We start from the raw sequence: 19287 nt of genomic DNA, 5'->3' as shown, positions 1-19287 counted from the left end.
CAAGCTTATAGTTACTCATATCTCCATCCCCAGATTCTGCCAACGTGATCTGAACTTGTACCCACTTTTGCCAATTTCAGCACAATTGGGATACACTTAAAATAGCTGGACATGAAGGATATTTCAATAGTACTCCTTAAAGAAATGTGAATGGAGGATTTAAAATAATAATAAAAAAAAAAATGTACACGCAAAATAAAAAAGGATCAAAAGAAAGCAAGGCCACACAAGGGTATGACAAGATATCCGATTATATTCTCAAATACAAAAATGTGTTTCCATCTGACAACACAGAAGCAATGTGCAGTTTACAGAAAATACAGTGTATTGTATTGTATATATATATATATATATATATATATATATATATATATATATATATATATTATATTATATATTACACATATACACATATACATACACACACATATACACACACACACACTTCAAATCCAGCAAAAAAAGTTTCAGGATATTGACAGAAAAGCGTGTACATAAAGTCTGGGAAAAAAACAAAACAATTTCAAAAAGGTAACCAGTGTTTTTTTTTTTTTTGTTTTGTTTTTTTAATAATGTTAATCACATTGACAATAAAAAAAGTTCGCAAAATAAATCGCAGCATTACAACAGAGACAGCAGTAAAGTATTCTGGTGTAGGAGAAAAAGCTTTTTTTTTTTTTTTTTTTTTTAAATACAACATCTCGCCAACACAATCGTCACTTCAATATGTATAAAAAATGTTTTTTTAATTCATCACAAGAGGGCATTGAAAATCTTATTTTCTTAAGGAAACAAAAAAAAAAAAAGAAGAAATCAAGGGAGATTTACAAACGTATTGTTACATAGCTGGCAAAACACTCCCCTTAATCCCTCCCCGTCAACTTGATTTTAAAGTTTAAACAATACAACATTTGCTAAATCCAATTAATTCAAAAAAAGAGATTAAAAAAAATTAAAAATAAAAGTTTCCCCTCCAATTAAATGAATTAACAAAATAAAAAATTAAAATAGCTGCAAATCAAAAATTACACCTCCTGCATTTTTAAAAACAAAATTTAAGCAGACTTGATAGTCAATTTAAAAGGGTTTTGACTCCTCCCCCTCCCCCCCCCCCAGAAAAAAGAAAGTTTGGACACCCTAAACACAAGCGTCAATCCCTCCCCTCAGGGGAAGAGATGGAGGGGTAGAAGGAACAGCCAGTGAAACCCTGCTCGTCGATGCTTGGGGAAGTTTACTGGGAGCCCGACCCGGTCCCTGTGCTGCCCGAGTAGTTTGGGTAATTGCTGTAGTACTGGTTCCACTGGCTCTGGTTCTGGTAATACTGACTCCACTGCTGGGCATACTGGACAGACAGAGAGAGAGAGAGAGAGAGACAACAAAATGAGTGAACACGAAGTGAAACCAGCACAGGTTCATACAGGAGGGTCAGCATAACTCTGTAATAACAGGTCGTGACGTCATGAAAGCGAATTAGTGAAAAAAATATATATAAGTGTACGTAAATATGTAACAAATTAAACAATTTTTCTGTCTGTCTAAACTTGAAGACAACACATCAGGGGAGGCTACGTTTGGCTGATTAATTTATTAAAAAAAAAAAAAAAATACAAACAACTGGACACTGCGCTAGCTTCTAATAAGCACTTAATTGGTCCAATTAATTAACCCTTTGCAGTCCATTGTCGGACTGGGTCCGACATTGCAATTGTTCCTCACAGGTCCTTTGTCGGACTGGGTCCGACATCATTATAGCAACGCAATAAACGGGTGTTTAGTCGTTTTTTCTCCGGAAAAAGCCGAGAAAACCATTCAATTGCCGAGTGGGAGCGACAGGAGCCGAGAAGTCGAAAAAAAAAAAAAAAAAGGCGTATCTCATGAATAGTCATACATGGTATCAGGTATCAGATAACGGGGCGGTCATAGTAAACAAGCTGGCTGAGTGCGTCAGCGCACACAGACTATCATGGACATTTGCAGAGCTTTTTTCAGATGTTATAGTAATAAAATAATGACTTGGATTGCATTATTGAGGAGTTTGGTGATAAAACGAGTGATCAGGAGATGATCGATCGGTATGTACGACTATTATTATTATTATTTATTTCTTTCTTACATAGCTGAACGCTATAGCAAACGAAAGGGTGGGGGGGGGCTGGAGATGCCTAGTGTGTGCTTTGTTGATATGCAGGGCCATTTAAACCCGTTTGACTGTGAAAAAAAATACTTTTAAAACAGCGCGTCTAAAATTAACTGCGCGTGTGAAAATTAATTAGACCTGGCGTGCCTGACGCGCAGTTAATAAACGGACTGCAAAGGGTTCATTTAGGGTACAGTTGGAACAAAAACCAGGCAGGACACCGGCCCTCTAGGACCAAGATTGGACACCCATGTGCCTGCCATCTCCCAGGACACCCTTGTAAAGAGAGAAGGGGGGGTGACGTGGTTAGATTCCCAGCAGACGCACTCAGCAGGGCTGCCTTTACCTGCTGGTATTGCTGGTTGTAGGTTTGCTGTTGCTGCGTTGTGGCCTGGGCTGGCTGCTGCTGCTGGCTGTAGCTCTGCCCGGTGGTGCTGGTGGCAGCGACAGCTGGCTGGCTGTAGCCCTGGTTGTAGCCAGCGTAACTGTAGCCCTGGTTGTAGTTGCCCTGGTTGTAGCCTTGGTTGTATGCCTGGGCCTGAAATAAACAAGGAGAAAAGAAAAAAAAAAAACACACATTTGTAAGTATTTCTTACACACGCCAGCTTGGGGGTCAGGTTTCTGGTTACATAATTAACATATTGAATTACACACCGCTTTGTAGTCTCCCCCCCCCCCCCCCCCATACACTTAATGAAACTGACAAACTGCATCACCATAACAGGAGATTACTATTCCATAGCAGTCCGATTCATTCCAGGTTCCGCTGTCACTCACCTGGCTGTATCCCCCAGAGGCTCCTCCCCCTGTGCCCGCGCCCTTGTAGCTGCGGTTGTGGCTGTACCCCCCCACCTGCTGCTGGTTCCGGTTGTAGCCGCCCCGCCCTCCAGAGCCCCCGTCCCGGTTATTACCCCAGCGGTTCTGATTGTAGCCGCCGCGGTTATAGCCTGCAGAGGATGGTAGAAAAAGTAGTACAATTAACTAAACAATTCAGGTTTTAATTGGTTCAATTAAAAAAAAAAAAAAAAAAAACACAAGGTAGGAACAAAGACCAGGAGTTTTTGAGAATCAATTTACTGTCTCTCCTACCACGTACCATAATCGGCTGACCTAAGCACCATGTTACTGGATCCTCATGCGCTATCATTATATCACTGTGGATATAACTTCTTGCATCTCATTTCATATTGTATTTTAGTAGTATAATTTGCGCTTACGGTAAACTACACTATTTAAATATTAATCTTGCATTGTAACCCCGTACTGCCCTGTAACACCTGTAAGTCGCCTTGGATAAAGGTCTCTGCCAAATTATATCTATATATCAAACAGTCTGATCCCCCATCACCCACTCTGAACCCCTTACCTCCTCTGTAGCCCCCTCCGGAGCCCCCTCTACTCTGGTAGCCCCCTCGCCCCCCATGGGGTCCCCCGCGGCTGTCGTATCTCTGGAAGCCCCCTCCTCCTCCGCGACCCCTGTAGCCTCCGGAGCGCCCGTCGAACCTTTTCTCCGGGGGGGGCCCTGCCTTCTTCCCCTCCTCGTTGTACTGCTTCACCAGCTTCTCCACCTCCTCCTTCTCCAGCTCCACGAACGTCACGCTGTCCAGGATCTCGCCGGACTCCGGGAGAGCGAAGTTAGCTGCACCCGGCGCCGCAAAGAGGAAAAATACGAGAAAAAAAAAAAAATAATAAATAATAAAATAATAACCTGGTCGTGTCACGAAAAAGAGAAAGATTAAAAAAAAAGGGAGGAGAGAAAGTGGGGTAAAAAAAAAAGTGGCCTCTCAAATCAGAAACTGATATTTTGAGAAGCAATCTTTTGTTATAACCCCAGGGAAAGCCAGACCACCAAGGGACGAGAAAAGGAGAGAGGAGAGAGGGGTTTAAAAATTACACACAGAAGTGTGGGGAGGAAGATAGAAGGGAGTTTTTTTTATATTTAAGAAAATCAGGACACTGCAGACCCAGTAATTTTAACAACCTTACAACACTAGGAGCATTTAAAATAATTCTATGTGCATATATAGGATAATCATACTCTACATTCATTATTCATTACTAAATTAAATAACGTCATTTGATTAAATACACGTGAAACTGCGACAAAGTATAAAACGCTTTGAAATTACAGGGTTTGTTTTGGAGACAATAGAAACTGAAGTTTCTCCCGTTGTTCATTACTACTGTGAAGGTAATCCAGTCTACCTCCTTGAATTCTCTTGGTAAAAGATCCCAGCTTCTAAAAACTGTGACAGCTTCTTAAACACAGCTATCAATACGGAAAAATCGGACTCTCAGAATCAGCATACCATGAAACTCAAGTCCCTTTGAAGATTCTACTCTACATGAACACAGCCAGGACAGTATCACTGGATTGTTTTGCTCGACTTCAGACACGACTGCAAAACGTATTAATTCCTCTTTAAAGACTTGACTTGCAGCTTTCGGTTATATTTCGCGAAGCATTGCCTCGTGTATGCCAGTACCGCAATCCAAGGATTACGCGAGAACCATTTTCATAAAACGATGGCAATACAAAAAAGTTGTTGGAAATTACAAAAATTAGAACCTACATGAAATAAAATCCAATCCTACATGAAATAAACAACTAGGAATCCCTCACAATACATGCGAGATTCTTGATGGGCAACTTGTATAAATTCTTAAGACCGAATGATCGTTTCATGGTGTTAAAAAGACAAACGTAATAAGTTCGGAAAAGAGTGTGCCGTTTGTCTTGTATCACGACACAAACGTTAATCCTGTCAGATCCATAATGAATCTTTTGGCTCCTATTCTTATTGTGTGCGAACAAACTTCTATTCTGGGTTTGCAGTGCTCATTTCTGTTATATGCAAAATTGGAGAGTGGGGGAGAGAGAGAGGAGAGAGGAGAGAGGAGAAATAACAGAAGGTGAATAAAAAGGGGAGGGTTTACAAAAAAAACTGGCAATTTTTCTTCCAACTGATTCTACAAAACAAAAGTTGTAGAACAGTTTGTTTTGGTTTTTTTTTTTCTGATTGTTTTTGTGTGTGTTGGTTTTTTTTCTAGTATCCTACCTTTCATTTCTAACACAGCATGATCAGGCACATCCTTTCCCTCCTCATCAGTGCGCTTTAGCGTTCGCTCTTTTAAATCCTCATCCGTTGGACAAATTACAATAGCCTTGCGTTGAAAACCTTCAAAAGGACGCATTTTTCGTCTCTGGGCTGATCCATAAACATTTGTCTAGCAATGGTGACAAAGAAGAGGCAAAAGCTGCTCATTATTCTGTTAGCTTCCTTTTTTTGGTTTTAGCTTTTGCGGAGAGGAATTCGGAAGCCTGCAACGATGAAATAAGACATTGTTTTTCTTCTTTTTACAAGGTTTTGTTTATTTTGTCTCTAACTATGGTTGCAGCACACAACCCCACACTTACCTTGAAAACCGGAGGCGTTTTTTTTTTTTTTTTGCACTTAACTGGAAATGAAAACAGGTTGGTGGGGGGGGGGGGGGGTTAGGAAGGAGGGGCTTGTATTTAAGAATAAAAACTTGTGACAAATCAGAGCTGTGGCTACACAGTTGGAAAACATTTTACTTTGACATTGTATTAAGTAAATATGCCCTAGCGCTTCACAGTGTAGCATACTACTAGTTCGTCAGAAGCATATACGCCACTCAATTCAAAAGCCTCTTTTAGGACGCAGCAGTCAGATCCAGTGATTTCAGTAGTCAGATTAAACCACTGCTGAGCAATGACGCAACTAATACCAACACCAAAAAAAAAAATCTGCATGGTGCAAGACTGCCCAAGTAAAACTTAAATAACTCAATGTGTTTTTGCATGGGACTGGCCGTGTGTGTGTGTTTTTGATATGAAACACTGGGGTACAAAGGCTGGGATGGACACACACACTGCTTGATCAGACTTGGAGCACACAGTATATTCCCCATTATCTACATCCAGCAAATGGACACAGTCAGGCTTCTTCCATATAACCCCCCCTCGACTCAATAGCTAAACGATATTCGCAGCCAAGTTCTGTGGCTGTGTTGCGGCTCAAGTGCTGATGCATGGACAGACGGTCAGGCGGTTGACTCCACTAGATGACAATCACTGTGGAGGATGCATTCTGCGCTGCAGGGTAATTAAAACACTGAAAAGGAGTGCTGACCCCTTATTGTTAATTTATTTTTGAGCAGGATGCGTTGTTGTGTTTAGTTTTCAATTTACAGAGAGGTTTGCCAAGTTTGTCTTTTATTGTGGCTCTTCTATTTAACACCGAAGTAAAATGAGTCAACACAAGAAGAGTTTCTGTAGAACTAACCATTGCCACCAGACATTTAAAATCTCTTAACAAAAAAAAAAAAAAAAAAAGGACCGCAATACAACAGGACACAACAGGTTCAAGTACATTCAAAAGTAAGACTCAAGCCAACATCAAGATATCTTTGAAATTATTCGGACGCTAGTCTCTTGTGCTGACAACCTACAGGAGCCCCTGGCAGCTTTCTTCAAAAGCAGGAGATGGAACACTTCTCAAAACAGCAAACCTTAAAGACTTACAACCAACTTTGGATAAAACTGTCCTACACATCAGTTGTGCGCAGACTTTTCATATGCTACTGCCCCCCCTTACTTGGCATACATTTTGTTGCGCCCCCTGCTGACACATAAAAAAAACAGAAACAAATTTTATATTTTAATAAGGGTTTCTTTTCCGGATATAATGCAAATCGTGCATTCTTGGTTTTGAAAATTGTACTTTCGGATATGATTAATAAATGTTGAAAACTCGCATCGTAAAATTCAACATTTAAAAAAAAAAAAAAAATATGTAAACCATTTACAATTTTTTTTTTTTTTTTTTTTACACTTGGCGATTCAACATTTACCCAACAGATAAATCCGAAAAACATTATCGTTCAGCAATTACATGTCAAAAAACAGAGCTGCCCTTACACCGAGAGCCAATGTCTCCACTTCCCCATCTCCTCTGCATACTAAAATGCCAAAAAAAAAATTACACATTTCAAAACTTAATGTGTTTGTTACCATTTTGTATTAAGCTAAATAAGAACTTTTGGTTAATCTAGAAAAAAAAAAAAAGGTGTTTTTCTTATCAGAACTGCCTGTAGTCCTAGTCGCACCCCCCCACACAAACGTAATAGTATGAACATTTATTTTAATATTTCAACCGGCTTGAATCAAAGCACTGAAGCGCCACCTTGACCAACAAGTTAAAAAACTTCAAGGTTTTAAAGAACTGATCTGTTGTTAACACAATCTAGAAAAACGAACCCAAGCGCAATGCTTACACTGTGAAGCACCTAGGTCCTGTCAAAGACAAATGCAAGTAGTTTGAGGGTTAGGGGGCTAACCTGCATTGTGTTAGTATAACTTAAATTATAACCCCTAAGGATACGTGCCCCTGATCAATAAAACTAACTTTTAGCCAGACTTAAACTACAACCCTGCAAAACTGTGTGTGCATGTTTATTTAACGTATCTCCTAAAGAGATTCAAGCAGAAAATTAAATATACTAGTCTCACATACTTGGCAAACAAAACTACAGGATAAAAGGAGTTTCAAAAACGTCTTTTCTACAGACATCAGAAGCTATGGCAAAGGCAGTCAACCTTTAAATAGAAGGCTAAATCACCAGTTGATTTATAAATAGCTCCAATAGGCTAGAACGGGATGACGTAATGCGTGCAGGGGGCAGTCTCTCAAACCTGATCTGGTAAAGTTCATCATCTAATACTAAAACTAATGGGAGGGGTCCCCACCAACCTCTAGAAAAAAATATCAAAACTTACCTTTACTCACCTGTACTTGAAAAGCACATTACAGCCCTCACACAGAGACAAACAGATACATACCTACCTGGGAGTACTTACAGTTTTCCTTTGATGCCATACAGGCATGTCAATTTGACCTACACTTACCTTAATACACACCGCCAACAAGAGCCCTGAAAAGTGAACTGTGGTTAAATCTCACTTACCTGTTGTATTTTTTTTATTTTTTTTTTTTATAAAAAAAACACATTACAGTTCCACATACTATCTCTACATTAAATATAGGATATATCTAAAGTTAACTTAGAAAACTGTATGTAAAATGTAACTAAAAGTGGCATTTTATTTAATGTTACCTTAGCAACGTAAGTTTCTCTTTACTCACCAGTCACGACTGTGTTTTTACTTGATTTCAACATCACTATTATCTCAAGAGGACTATCTTTTACAGTGTTGGGGGGGAGGAATCTCACTTAAACACCCAAATTAAAACACAGGAAAGAAACAAAATGCCATCCCCCCATTTAAAAATAGTTTCCTTTACAAAAGATACATTGTCCCCCTCCTCCTTTAACAATACAAGATTTGATTATTATTAAAAAAAAAAACAGAACAGAAACAATTCACAATAAGAACAACTTCTTAAAAAGGACTAAGCAAGTGTTACATAAAATCAACAAATGGTGTTTGAAAAGGTGTTCTTGTAAGTCTTGCTGGCTTATGCTGGAAGTAAAGGGTGCATCAGTGGAGAGGGGAGGAGAGGGGAGGGGAGAGAGGGAGGGAGGGAGGGGGTGCGAGGGAGAACACTGCTGTACCTGATCCAAGATGTAGTTGCGTTTCTTGCGGGCTGCGATTTGGATCAGGCGGTTGAGGCACTGCGTTGCCTGCTGGATTAGCACGTCCCAACGGCCAGCGTAGTTACGCTGTCGACGAAGACCCATCACCTGAACAGAGAAAGATACAAAAACAGCGAAGCAATAATAAAAACAGGGGAACGGTACACGAGTCAAACAATAACAGGGGGAAAACATGCAAGAACACATCAAGCAATAGGGGAAAATGTTAAGCAATTTGATTATATATAGAGAATAATGCATGGGGTAGTGTGCGACAGGAGAATTCAATGCACACCACCTGAGGGGTGGGAAGCTACATACCCAAGCATCCCACCCCGAGTGGGCAATAAATTCTCTTATCACACACTACCCCCCCCCCCCTACAGTTATTATTATTATTATTTATTTCTTAGCAGACGCCCTTATCCAGGGCGACTTACAATTGTTACAAGATTTCACATTATACAGATATCACAGTATTTTTACATACAATTACCCATTTATACAGTTGGGTTTTTACTGGAGCAATCTAGGTAAAGTACCTTGCTCAAGGGTTCAACAGCAGTGTCCCCCACTGGGGATTGAACCCACAACCCTCCGGTCAAGAGTCCAGAGCCCTAACCACTACTCCACACTGATGCCCTGTACAGTATTATTCATAATCTCGGGTAAGCATTTTTTTTCCCCTGCCAGAGTCCCAAAGTTCTGTGTTGCTTGTCATGAGAAGACAGCAGCTATGTGAGGTACGGAGGGTCGCACTCCGTTGCTGGCGTTAGCGAGCGGGCGTTTCCTGTATCAACCAGAAATATCAACTGGATGAGCCAATTGAAAAAATTGATCACCAGTTATTGAAAGCCAGGGGGTCTCCAGCCTTGGTGAGCTACAGGGGCTTCCGGTTTTCATTTCAACCGAGCTCTGTTACTTAATTGAACCAGTTATTGGCTTAATTAGTCAAGATTAACAGGCTTTCCTGATCTTTAGCCATTGATAACGTAAAGACACCTAGAAAAACTGCAGGACTGGGGCTCTCCAGGACCAGGGTTCAAGACCCCCGTTACAAACAATAATACTGTTGAAATGTCTGTCATTCACTTATCTTTTTGTACAGTGTTTTTCTAAATTTACCACTGGCGTTGTAAAGGTAGGCTTGGTGGTCCAGTGGTTAAAGAAAAGGGCTTGATACCAGGTTCTGCCACTGACTTGTGTGATCCTGAGCAAGTCACTGAACCTCCTCTTGCTCCGTCCTTCACATGATGTAAAACCTAGGTCCTATTGTAAGTGACTCTGCAGCAGCAGTTGATGAAGCATAGTTCACCCCCTTGTCTCTTTGGATAAAAGCATCTGCGAAATAACTAAATAATGTTTAACCTTCATTTTCTCCATGATGGCGTTGGTTCCCAGGATGTTGAATTTCTTCGCTGGGTTCTCAGAGGCGTGCTTCTCAGCCCAGGTAGTCTTTCCAGACGCGGGCAGGCCCACCATCATCAGGATCTGCACACAGACAGACAAACAGAGAGATTAATAGCCACACTGAAAACGTGCCCTTAGCTCAAATCTCTTGTTTTTTGAAAGAGTAGGTTGAGATCAGAGCACATGGACAATCAGTTACTTAAATATCCTATTATAGCCCCATGTGATTCAGAATGAAAATATTAAGTATCCCAAAAACATCTGAATTAGGAACTTTTACATTCAAAACCAAGACCAACGAAAAACGGTTGTTAAATAGTTTCAGCGTCGTGTCTTATACTGAACACAAAATTAAAATGGGCAGATATACATTACTGTATTAGCTGAGTGGAGTTCTCTTTCCTATAGACCTCTATACAGCTCTGCAGTGTTGAGTGGAGTTCTCTTTCCTATAGACCTCTATACAGCTCTGCAGTGTTGAGTTCTCTTTCCTACAGACCTCTATACAGCTCTGCAGTGCTGAGTTCTCTTTCCTACAGACCTCTATACAGCTCTGCAGTGTTGAGTTCTCTTTCCTACAGACCGCTATACAGTACTTTTATTTATTTTTATTTCATCTATCCCCTAGACCAGGGACAGCCAATCTTGGTCATGGTTTTAATTCCATCAGTGTTCAATTACTTAACTGAACCAATTATTTTCTTAATTGGTACCCACTTACCATTTCTTCCAGGACTGTGGCTCTCCAAGACCAGAGTTGTCCACCCCTGCCCTAGACTCCTTCCTTCCTGCCCATCCACCCTTTCTCACCTCACAATCTGCCTTGGAGGCGGGCCCCACGGTGCCTCGAACCCGGTCCTCCAGGGGCACGCTCTGCACCAGGGTGTACCCCTCGGGGACGGGGAAGAAGGGCTCCTCTTTCTGGCCGAAGTTGAACTCAATGGCGCAGTTCTTGACCAGGACGTGGGGGAACAGGGCGCGGTCCCCCAGCTCCTCCTTGCTCACCTTGAACCCCACGCCCAGCCACTTGCCGTTCTTGGAGTAAGCCATCTCCACCTCCTCGCCGGCCTCGAAATCCTGTGGGGGATTAAAGATTAATAATGAAACAGGAGAGTTTATTGGTGCGTATTTCATTCTTGCACGTTCTATGCTACGTTGGGTATGTCAGTCATACAAAAGCGCGAAAGACGAAGCACGCCCTCGATAGGAACAGAGGTAGCCGCCGAACGCTTATGAACAAGTCAAATCTAAACCAGATGAAAAGCGGATAGACAGACTTGATCTGTTTTAATAGGAGGCTGTGTGGTCCAGTGGTTAAAGAAACGGGCTTGTAACCAGGAGGTCCTCGGTTCAAATCCCAGCTCAGCCACTGACTCATTGTGTGACCCTGAGCAAGTCACTTCACCTCCTTGTGCTCCGTCTTTCGGGTGAGACGTAGTTGTAAGTGACTCTGCAGCTGATGCATAGTTCACACACCCTAGTCTCTGTAAGTCGCCTTGGATAAAGGTGTCTGCTAAATAAATAAATAAACCCAACGTGTTGTGGTTTAAAGGTTTATAATTCAATATCATTTGACATTCCGAGTGCGAGATTTACACTTGTGAATTTAGTTGCTCAGTGGGAACATGAAGTTATTATCAGGTCTGCCATACAAAGAGTGCAAGAGGAAGTCCACTCAACTTTTAACAAACAGCTCATCGTTAAAATGATCATATGATATTAGGCTTTAAAACAAGCAAGTAGCCCATCAGAGCCATCATAAGTATCGTGACATTTTATGTATTGTTAAACCACTACTATCATCTATGGGCCAAATTTGTAAAATATAACTAAATTAACGTACAACATAACATTTCAGACATGTTCTCAAAGACAGCGACATTTCTTAGGTGTACTTATCAATAAAAGAAAAGTTTAACATTGTAATGAAAAGAAAATACAAAATGTATGAAGTTCAAAAAGCATAAAAAAATCAAACTACCCCCATGCTGTTGTTTGAACCCAGCACAGTACTCACAATGAAACAGCCGATGACATCGTTCTCTGTGAACTTCTCCCCGAAATCCTCGAATTTGCAGTTGGTGGATTTCTTCCCAGTTCCTCCGTAGCCAAAAGAGAACTTTTCCTCTCCTAAGAAACAAAGGAGACACGACGCTGTGAGCCACACAAACAGGGACTGAACCAACCAGCCTGCTTTACAAGCTCTGTGGCAAATCACTACTACAGGGATGGAAATAAGACTCCTACTGCACAGTAGTTTGATCCATACACGGTTTCACTACAAGTTCAAATCAGACGCACCTGAGCTTGTTACCTATCCACACTGTGCCGGATCAAGCTCGTAATAAATCCTGGAATGAGTGAAACTGCTGTGCAATAGGATTTGTATTGCCATCCCTGTAACCCCCTTAAGCAAAAGTGCCTTGAGAAACATTTTCATGCAACTCAATTTAAGTTAAAAAAAAAAAAAAAGAAAAGAAAGAAAGGCTGCTTTTTAATTTAAGTAAGACTTAATTTAATAAAAAAATTCCATTCATTTTTTTATTCCAGTTGTTTATCTTCTGTACGAATTAGTTCTGCATTCTCTTTTAAATAAACAGATTTAGATTTAAAAGTTTCATGAATGTTTTTGCTTGGATAGTTTTAAAGCTTCTGTAAGATTGAGTTATTTTATTATTTATTTCTTAGCAGACGCCCTTATCCAGGGCAACTTACAATTGTTACAAGATATCACATTCTTTTTACATACAATTACATTATTGTTACAGTTGTGTGTGCATGGTTACCAAGCTGAGTGCTGCAGGAGTCCAGAGACCAGCCGACTCTCACCACGTGTGGGTCTGGCTCGCTGGAAGGAAGATGCTTCACAGCGATCTCCTCATTGATCTGGTGATGGATAAAAACCATTATCAGCCTACGTCACTGGAAACCAACACCAGCACTACTTTCAGAACTACTCCCGACTAAAACACTCATAAGCGTGACTTTATTCATGATGTGATGAGAAACAGTGCATTCAGATTTCAGGGTCGGAAATAAGACCACCCCCCACCCCCACCCCCGTTGCACAGCAGTTTGATTCATTCTGGTTTTACTAAGATTTCAATATTATGATACACCTGAGCTTGTTACCCATACACTGTGGCTAATCAAGCTCATCATAAAACCTGGAAAGGGTGAAACTGCTATGCAACAGGAGTCTTATTTCCATCTGTGGATTTTCCATGGGCCTGACTGTTCAAACTCTTGGCTGCTGGTCATTTCAAGAACATAACTGAACAAAAGAAGCTCTTAAACACAGGACTGGGTGCAGCAGCAGCAGGGCTAGTGAGAGTTTCTAACCCTGCTCAAACTCCTGGCTCCTGATCATTTCAATATTAATAATAGACTTCATTGAGGGGAGTTCTGAACCCCAGGACTGGGTGCAGCAGCAGCAGCGCTAGTGTGAGTTTCTAACCCTGCTCAAACTCCTGATAATTTCTATAATAATAAGCTTCATTTCAAGTGAGTTCTTAAACCCAGGACTGGGTGTCGTGAGAGTTTCAAGCCCTGAAAAATATCAATACAACACTTGAAAGTTGAAGGGACAGAAAACCCCAGGTTTAAAGTGAGGAGACTCGCCTTCATCTCAAAGCAGACTTTGCCCTTGTTGACACCATAGGAGACTCGAGCGCCTGACCAGAGGTAAGCAAAACCCTCGATGGTCAGCGGATAGCCACTGTAGCGGTCACGCGCTACCTTGAAGTGCAGGTCACAGTTATCTAGAAAAAAAAAGAAAATGCCAAAACTGTCAGAGGGGGATTACAAGGTCTACAATGCTCCCTTGTTCCATCACAAATCAATAATTCATGCTGACAGCAAGTTGTTAATATGTAATAATTTGGCAAACAACTTATTTTAGCACTATTTATTTTTGTCTGGACTCGCTGGCCGATACTCACAGGTGTCAATGGCCACTAGAGTGTCATCAAAATCCTCTTCGTCGTCTTCTGCAGGAGGCTGGGGAGACCTGGACCTGCAATTCAAACAAGACATGTTTCATGGCAGCAGTGTGGAGTAGTGGTTAGGGCTCTGGACTCTTGACCAGAGGGTCGTGGGTCCAATCCCCAGTGGGGGACACTGCTGTTGTACCCTTGAGCAAGGTACTTTACCTAGATTGCTCCAGTAAAAACCCAACTGTATAAATGGGTAATTGTATGTAAAAATAATGTGATATCTGTATAATGTAAAATAATGTATAATGTGATACCTTGTAACAATTGTAAGTCGCCCTGGATAAGGGCGTCTGCTAAGAAATAAATAATAATAATAATAATAATAATAATAATAATAATAATCAGTGAAACGCTTTTAACAGTCAAGGATGCCAAACGACAGATTTGTATTAAGGGAAAACGCTCCAGTGCTGAACTTATAAATATCAAAAGAAAACTTTATAAATACAATGGAAAGGAGAATTATAACTGAACACAAGAGAACTGTAGTTTTGACTGCAATGTCAGCAAACAGTGCTGGTCCAGCGGGAGTAATCCTTCAGGATTGTTAACCCCGGCGCTCCTCACCTCTTATCCTCGCGGTGCTCGTAGTAGCCGCGGCCCCGGCCCTCGTCGTAGGGTCTCTTGCGGCTCTGGTGGTGCTGAGGGGAGCGTTCCTTCTCCTGTTTGGGCTCGACCGACCCGTCCTCACTCTGTTCTGAAGTGACTGGATCGGACTTCAGTTCCTCCTTCACCTCAGTCTTGACTTCTGGGTCTGAGAAGGAAAAAAAAAAAGTTACAAAATACATCAGAATTAAAAAAAGAAAATCCGATAAAAGCAAGTCTGGTTTGTATATTTTGTGTATATGCAAATAAACCTAGAAAAGACCAAGCCACCACCCGATATGCAAAAGCACGACCGTCTTAATGATAAAATGAACACTTGAAGGAAGAGTGCTGCAATACGGTTTGTATAAAAAATAAATAATTTAAAAAGCTGTGGTTTAAGGATGGAAAGGTTTTTTTTGTTTTGTTTTTTTTTAAAGAAATGCAGGTTTTCAAAGTGTAATTTACTTTAGTGTAATTGGCATTACTGCAGCATAAACTAACTAATTGAACAAAACAGCATTGTACTTGTAAATGCAATTTCAGCAAACTGTGCTGCTGCTATTGTAATTTGAATTATATTTAACCCTAGGTCTGGCAACGCATCCCTGTGAATAAGGGGCCCCCTTTTCGGGGCTCTGGCCTCACCTGGTTGGTGGTCTTCTTCCAGGGGGTCCTGCTGCTGCTGCTGCTGCTGCTCCTCACCCCCCTCCTCCTCCTCTTCCTCCTCCGGGGGCGGCTTACTCTCCTCCTTGACCGAGGTATTGTCCAGCCCTTCTGCGAACAACTCGCTGAAGCCCTGGTCTTGGTCAGCTAGGGTGTCTCCTGTCTCCATGCCAAAGGCTTCGTCCTGCTCCTTCTCCTCATCTGCAAAACACACAAGCGCTTGTAAAATTAAATACAATAGTGTTAAATTTAGAACGCTTAAAAATCAACCCCAACTATCTTTCTGGCTACATCTTTTCTACTCACCATTCTCTCTCAGTTCCAGCGCATTAGAGCACTTTTTAAACGTTTGCTCATTTGATAAAGGCTTAATTGCTGTGTACAAAATGACTTGTAAACATGTTACAAACATCAAAACAATTTAAAAATATAATAATCTGACAAATGTTTTGACTGGAAGACCTTGAAAAAAGACTCGGTCGAACTTGTGTTTTGTACACACTACTGGAGACCATTAAAAAAAAAAGTGGCATTTACTCATATTACGTGACCTTAATTGTTACTCTCGAACACACTAGGTAAAAAAGTGAACGTAGTAGTACAGTAAAGAGACGCTGAAACTAACGCAAAAAAAAAAAAGCGTTTAATATTTACAGCCAGTTCCAACAATACACGGACGTGCACCGCCCCCCAAAAGCTAACGTCGGCTTATTTATTTTTAATAACTCCTGCAATATTTTATCGGGCGGTTAAAATGCAATCGCACAAAGCGTGTCATCATTATTGCAGGCTTGCAGTATATTTGCGCCCATTCACAGCACTGCTAGCAACTGCATGGTCTGACATATCAAAAGGTTGAAATAATCGGATTTGTTATATTGATGTAACCATTTAACGCGGGTGTTTGTAATTTTTCCAGGAAAGGGTTAACATAAAAAAAAAGACACGTGAAGGTTGAATTACAAAACACACACTGGTGCAACAGCCACCGTCGTTGGTTGTCTTTGCATATACAATACAACTCAATACAATAAGATGTGTACGCACGCCTGAAGGCTTAAAATTACAAATTCAACAACACACACACTCGTCCTATACAATACAAACTGAAAGGAAAAAATTATTTCATGGCCTACTTCCCTAAACGCAATGAGATTATGTCGCTATCGAGAACGCTGTACACACATTATATCTCGATATATACAAAAACGCTGCAATCTCCCAAAGTATTGAGTCGCTAAGACATCGAGATGTGTAACTGTGTGTTTTACAACACTGGAATAAGACGACTACTGTATATTTCTGTATTAAAACTACGTAGCCCCCCCTCCCCAAAGGGAGTTTACAGTAACATCAGACACACTTACCGTCTTCAGCATTATCCTCTCCGTTATCGGCCCCTCCGTCCTCGTCCTCGCCGGACCCCAGTTCCCCGCCGTCCTCGGCATATCTTTCGCCGGGCACGGCCGCTTGCGGCGGCGCGACCCCATCACCCAAGGCCTCGGAATCCAGTGCGGCCTGCAGCCGCTCAGCGAGGTCCGCTTTCAGGCCGCGAGCATCCAGACCCCGGGCCTGCAGCTCTTCCTTCAATTCATTCACCTTCAATTTCTTGACGTCCACCGTGCTCATTCTTAATGTATTATGGTGGTTGTGTTTTTTTTTAATATATATATATACAGCTGCAGACAAACAAAAAAAAAATAGCTTTAAAAAAACATTTCCACGTTTTGTTTACAACCCACTTGTACGGATAAAAAAAGCGCTTCAACAGGCCTATACAAAATAAATCGAAAAAAAAACCAAACAACACTGCAGTTACCTTTTTTTGTTGATTATTAGTATTTAAATTGCGCATTTCCCCTACAATAATATAAATGTACTCGGTTTCGTAGGACGTAACTCCAGTAAACAAAAAAAAAATTAGAAAATATACCAACACCACCAAGCAACGGCCGATGCACTGTAACTTTGTGTTGAGTGATGCTTTTACAAAAACCAACGGCAGTTAAACGCTATCCTCTATTTGAATCCTCTACAGTATAGTATTATAACATGCTTCATTTTGCACAAAACTGTAAATCACTATACCTTTTTTCCTTTTGGCTGCTTTCAGGATTGTACTGGTATCCCGCTCCGTAAGTTGCACAAAATGTCCGCCGCTCTCCACTTGCCGATTGGGGAGGGGCGGGAGAGGAATAGAATCGGTCAATTTGATTGGCTGCCGGCCTACTCTTATCTCATACAAACGTACCGGAGAATCTGACCAATCACGGTCGAGATGAATCGAAGGGGCTGCTCTGTGATTGGCAGATTCGAATCCATTGACATCAGAGCGTACAGTATTTTATTTGCAAATGTTTTGGTTGACGGAACGTCAGTTAAAAAGGCTTCAGAGTTCGAGATTTGAGTTGGTGCGGTATTACACTTCGAGCACAGCAAAGTGTAAAGCAGTACAGTGAACGCATTGTAAAGCACAGAGAGGTTTGGTGAAGCATAGGGAAGCATTGTAAAGCACAGAGAGGTCTGGTAAAGCATAGGGAAGCATTGTAAAGCACAGAGAGGTGTGGTAAAGCATAGGGAAGCATTGTAAAGCACAGAGAGGTCTGGTAAAGCATAGGGAAGCATTGTAAAGCACAGAGAGGTCTGGTAAAGCATAGGGAAGCATTGTAAAGCACAGAGAGGTATGGTAAAGCATAGGGAAGCATTGTAAAGCACAGAGAGGTCTGGTAAAGCATAGGGAAGCATTGTAAAGCACAGAGAGGTCTGGTAAAGCATAGGGAAGCATTGTAAAGCACAGAGAGGTCTGGTAAAGCATAGGGAAGCATTGTAAAGCACAGAGAGGTCTGGTAAAGCATAGGGAAGCATTGTAAAGCACAGAGAGGTCTGGTAAAGCATAGGGAAGCATTGTAAAGCACAGAGAGGTATGGTAAAGCATAGGGAAGCATTGTAAAGCACAGAGAGGTCTGGTAAAGCATAGGGAAGCATTGTAAAGCACAGAGAGGTGTGGTAAAGCATATGGAAGCATTGTAAAGCACAGAGAGGTGTGGTAAAGCATAGGGAAGCATTGTAAAGCACAGAGGGGTATGGTGAAGCATAGGGAAGCACTGTAAAGCACAGAGAGGTCTGGTAAAGCATAGGCAAGCATTGTAAAGCACAGAGGGGTATGGTGAAGCATAGGGAAGCACTGTAAAGCGCAGAGAGGTCTGGTAAAGCATAGGGAAGCATTGTGAAGCACAGAGAGGTCTGGTAAAGCATAGGGAAGCATTGTAAAGCACAGAGAGGTCTGGTAAAGCATAGGGAAGCATTGTAAAGCACAGAGAGGTCTGGTAAAGCATAGGGAAGCATTGTAAAGCACAGAGAGGTGTGGTAAAGCATAGGGAAGCATTGTAAAGCACAGAGAGGTCTGGTAAAGCATAGGGAAGCATTGTAAAGCACAGAGAGGTCTGGTAAAGCATAGGGAAGCATTGTAAAGCACAGAGAGGTGTGGTAAAGCATAGGGAAGCATTGTAAAACACAGAGAGGTATGGTAAAGCATAGGGAAGCATTGTAAAGCACAGAGAGGTCTGGTAAAGCATGGTGAAGCATTGTAAAGCACAGAGGCATGGTAAAGCAAATTAAAAACAGACATTGGTAAACTAACCCTTATAAAAGTTTCCTAGGCTACAGTAAAAGCACAGCACAGTGTGATAAAGCGCAGTGAAAACATCTTCCATTAATATTTTCGTTGCGCTTTATTCGACAGCGGGAGGCGTTGGATGTTATGTGGAGTCCTTCCCTGACATTATTTTTAACGGTGTCTCACTGAGACAGGCACGCGTCAGCTTCTCACCTTGGTCAGCTTCGCTTTTGCAATACGGAGCGATGCCAATTTTTATT

The 19287-nt window shown here is 41.4% G+C and overlaps 1 protein-coding gene across 1 annotated transcript; it reads right to left on the bottom strand.

Moving 5' to 3' along the window:
* Positions 1–541: 541 nt before the first annotated feature.
* Positions 542–17612, bottom strand: LOC117394344 (heterogeneous nuclear ribonucleoprotein U-like protein 1). The gene is made up of 16 exons (XM_059005161.1): positions 17500–17612; positions 16779–17090; positions 15394–15612; positions 14728–14914; positions 14107–14180; positions 13787–13926; positions 12952–13051; positions 12183–12295; positions 10976–11242; positions 10124–10246; positions 8735–8863; positions 5197–5365; positions 3504–3776; positions 2915–3084; positions 2484–2675; positions 542–1342 (listed from the first exon to the last, which is right to left on the bottom strand). Exons 2-16 carry the CDS (start codon positions 17038–17040, stop codon positions 1232–1234), a joined length of 2529 nt encoding a protein of 842 aa, XP_058861144.1. The 5' UTR covers positions 17041–17090; positions 17500–17612; the 3' UTR covers positions 542–1231.
* Positions 17613–19287: the final 1675 nt, after the last annotated feature.

The sequence above is a fragment of the Acipenser ruthenus genome, chromosome 30, assembly GCF_902713425.1.
Source record: "Acipenser ruthenus chromosome 30, fAciRut3.2 maternal haplotype, whole genome shotgun sequence".
Classification (NCBI taxonomy): Eukaryota; Metazoa; Chordata; class Actinopteri; order Acipenseriformes; family Acipenseridae; genus Acipenser; species Acipenser ruthenus.
This window is presented reverse-complemented; position numbering and strand designations above follow the sequence as displayed.

Excerpts from the sequence above, each read along its gene's own strand:
- LOC117394344 (XM_059005161.1), bottom strand. The coding sequence starts at position 17,040 with ATGAGCACGGTGGACGTCAAGAAATTGAAGGTGAATGAATTGAAGGAA. Across the intron at positions 11,243-12,182 it reads ATGTCATCGGCTGTTTCATT|GATTTCGAGGCCGGCGAGGA; the intron begins GTGAGTACTGTG and ends AATCCCCCACAG. Across the intron at positions 2,676-2,914 it reads CCTCTGGGGGATACAGCCAG|GCCCAGGCATACAACCAAGG; the intron begins GTGAGTGACAGC and ends TGTTTATTTCAG.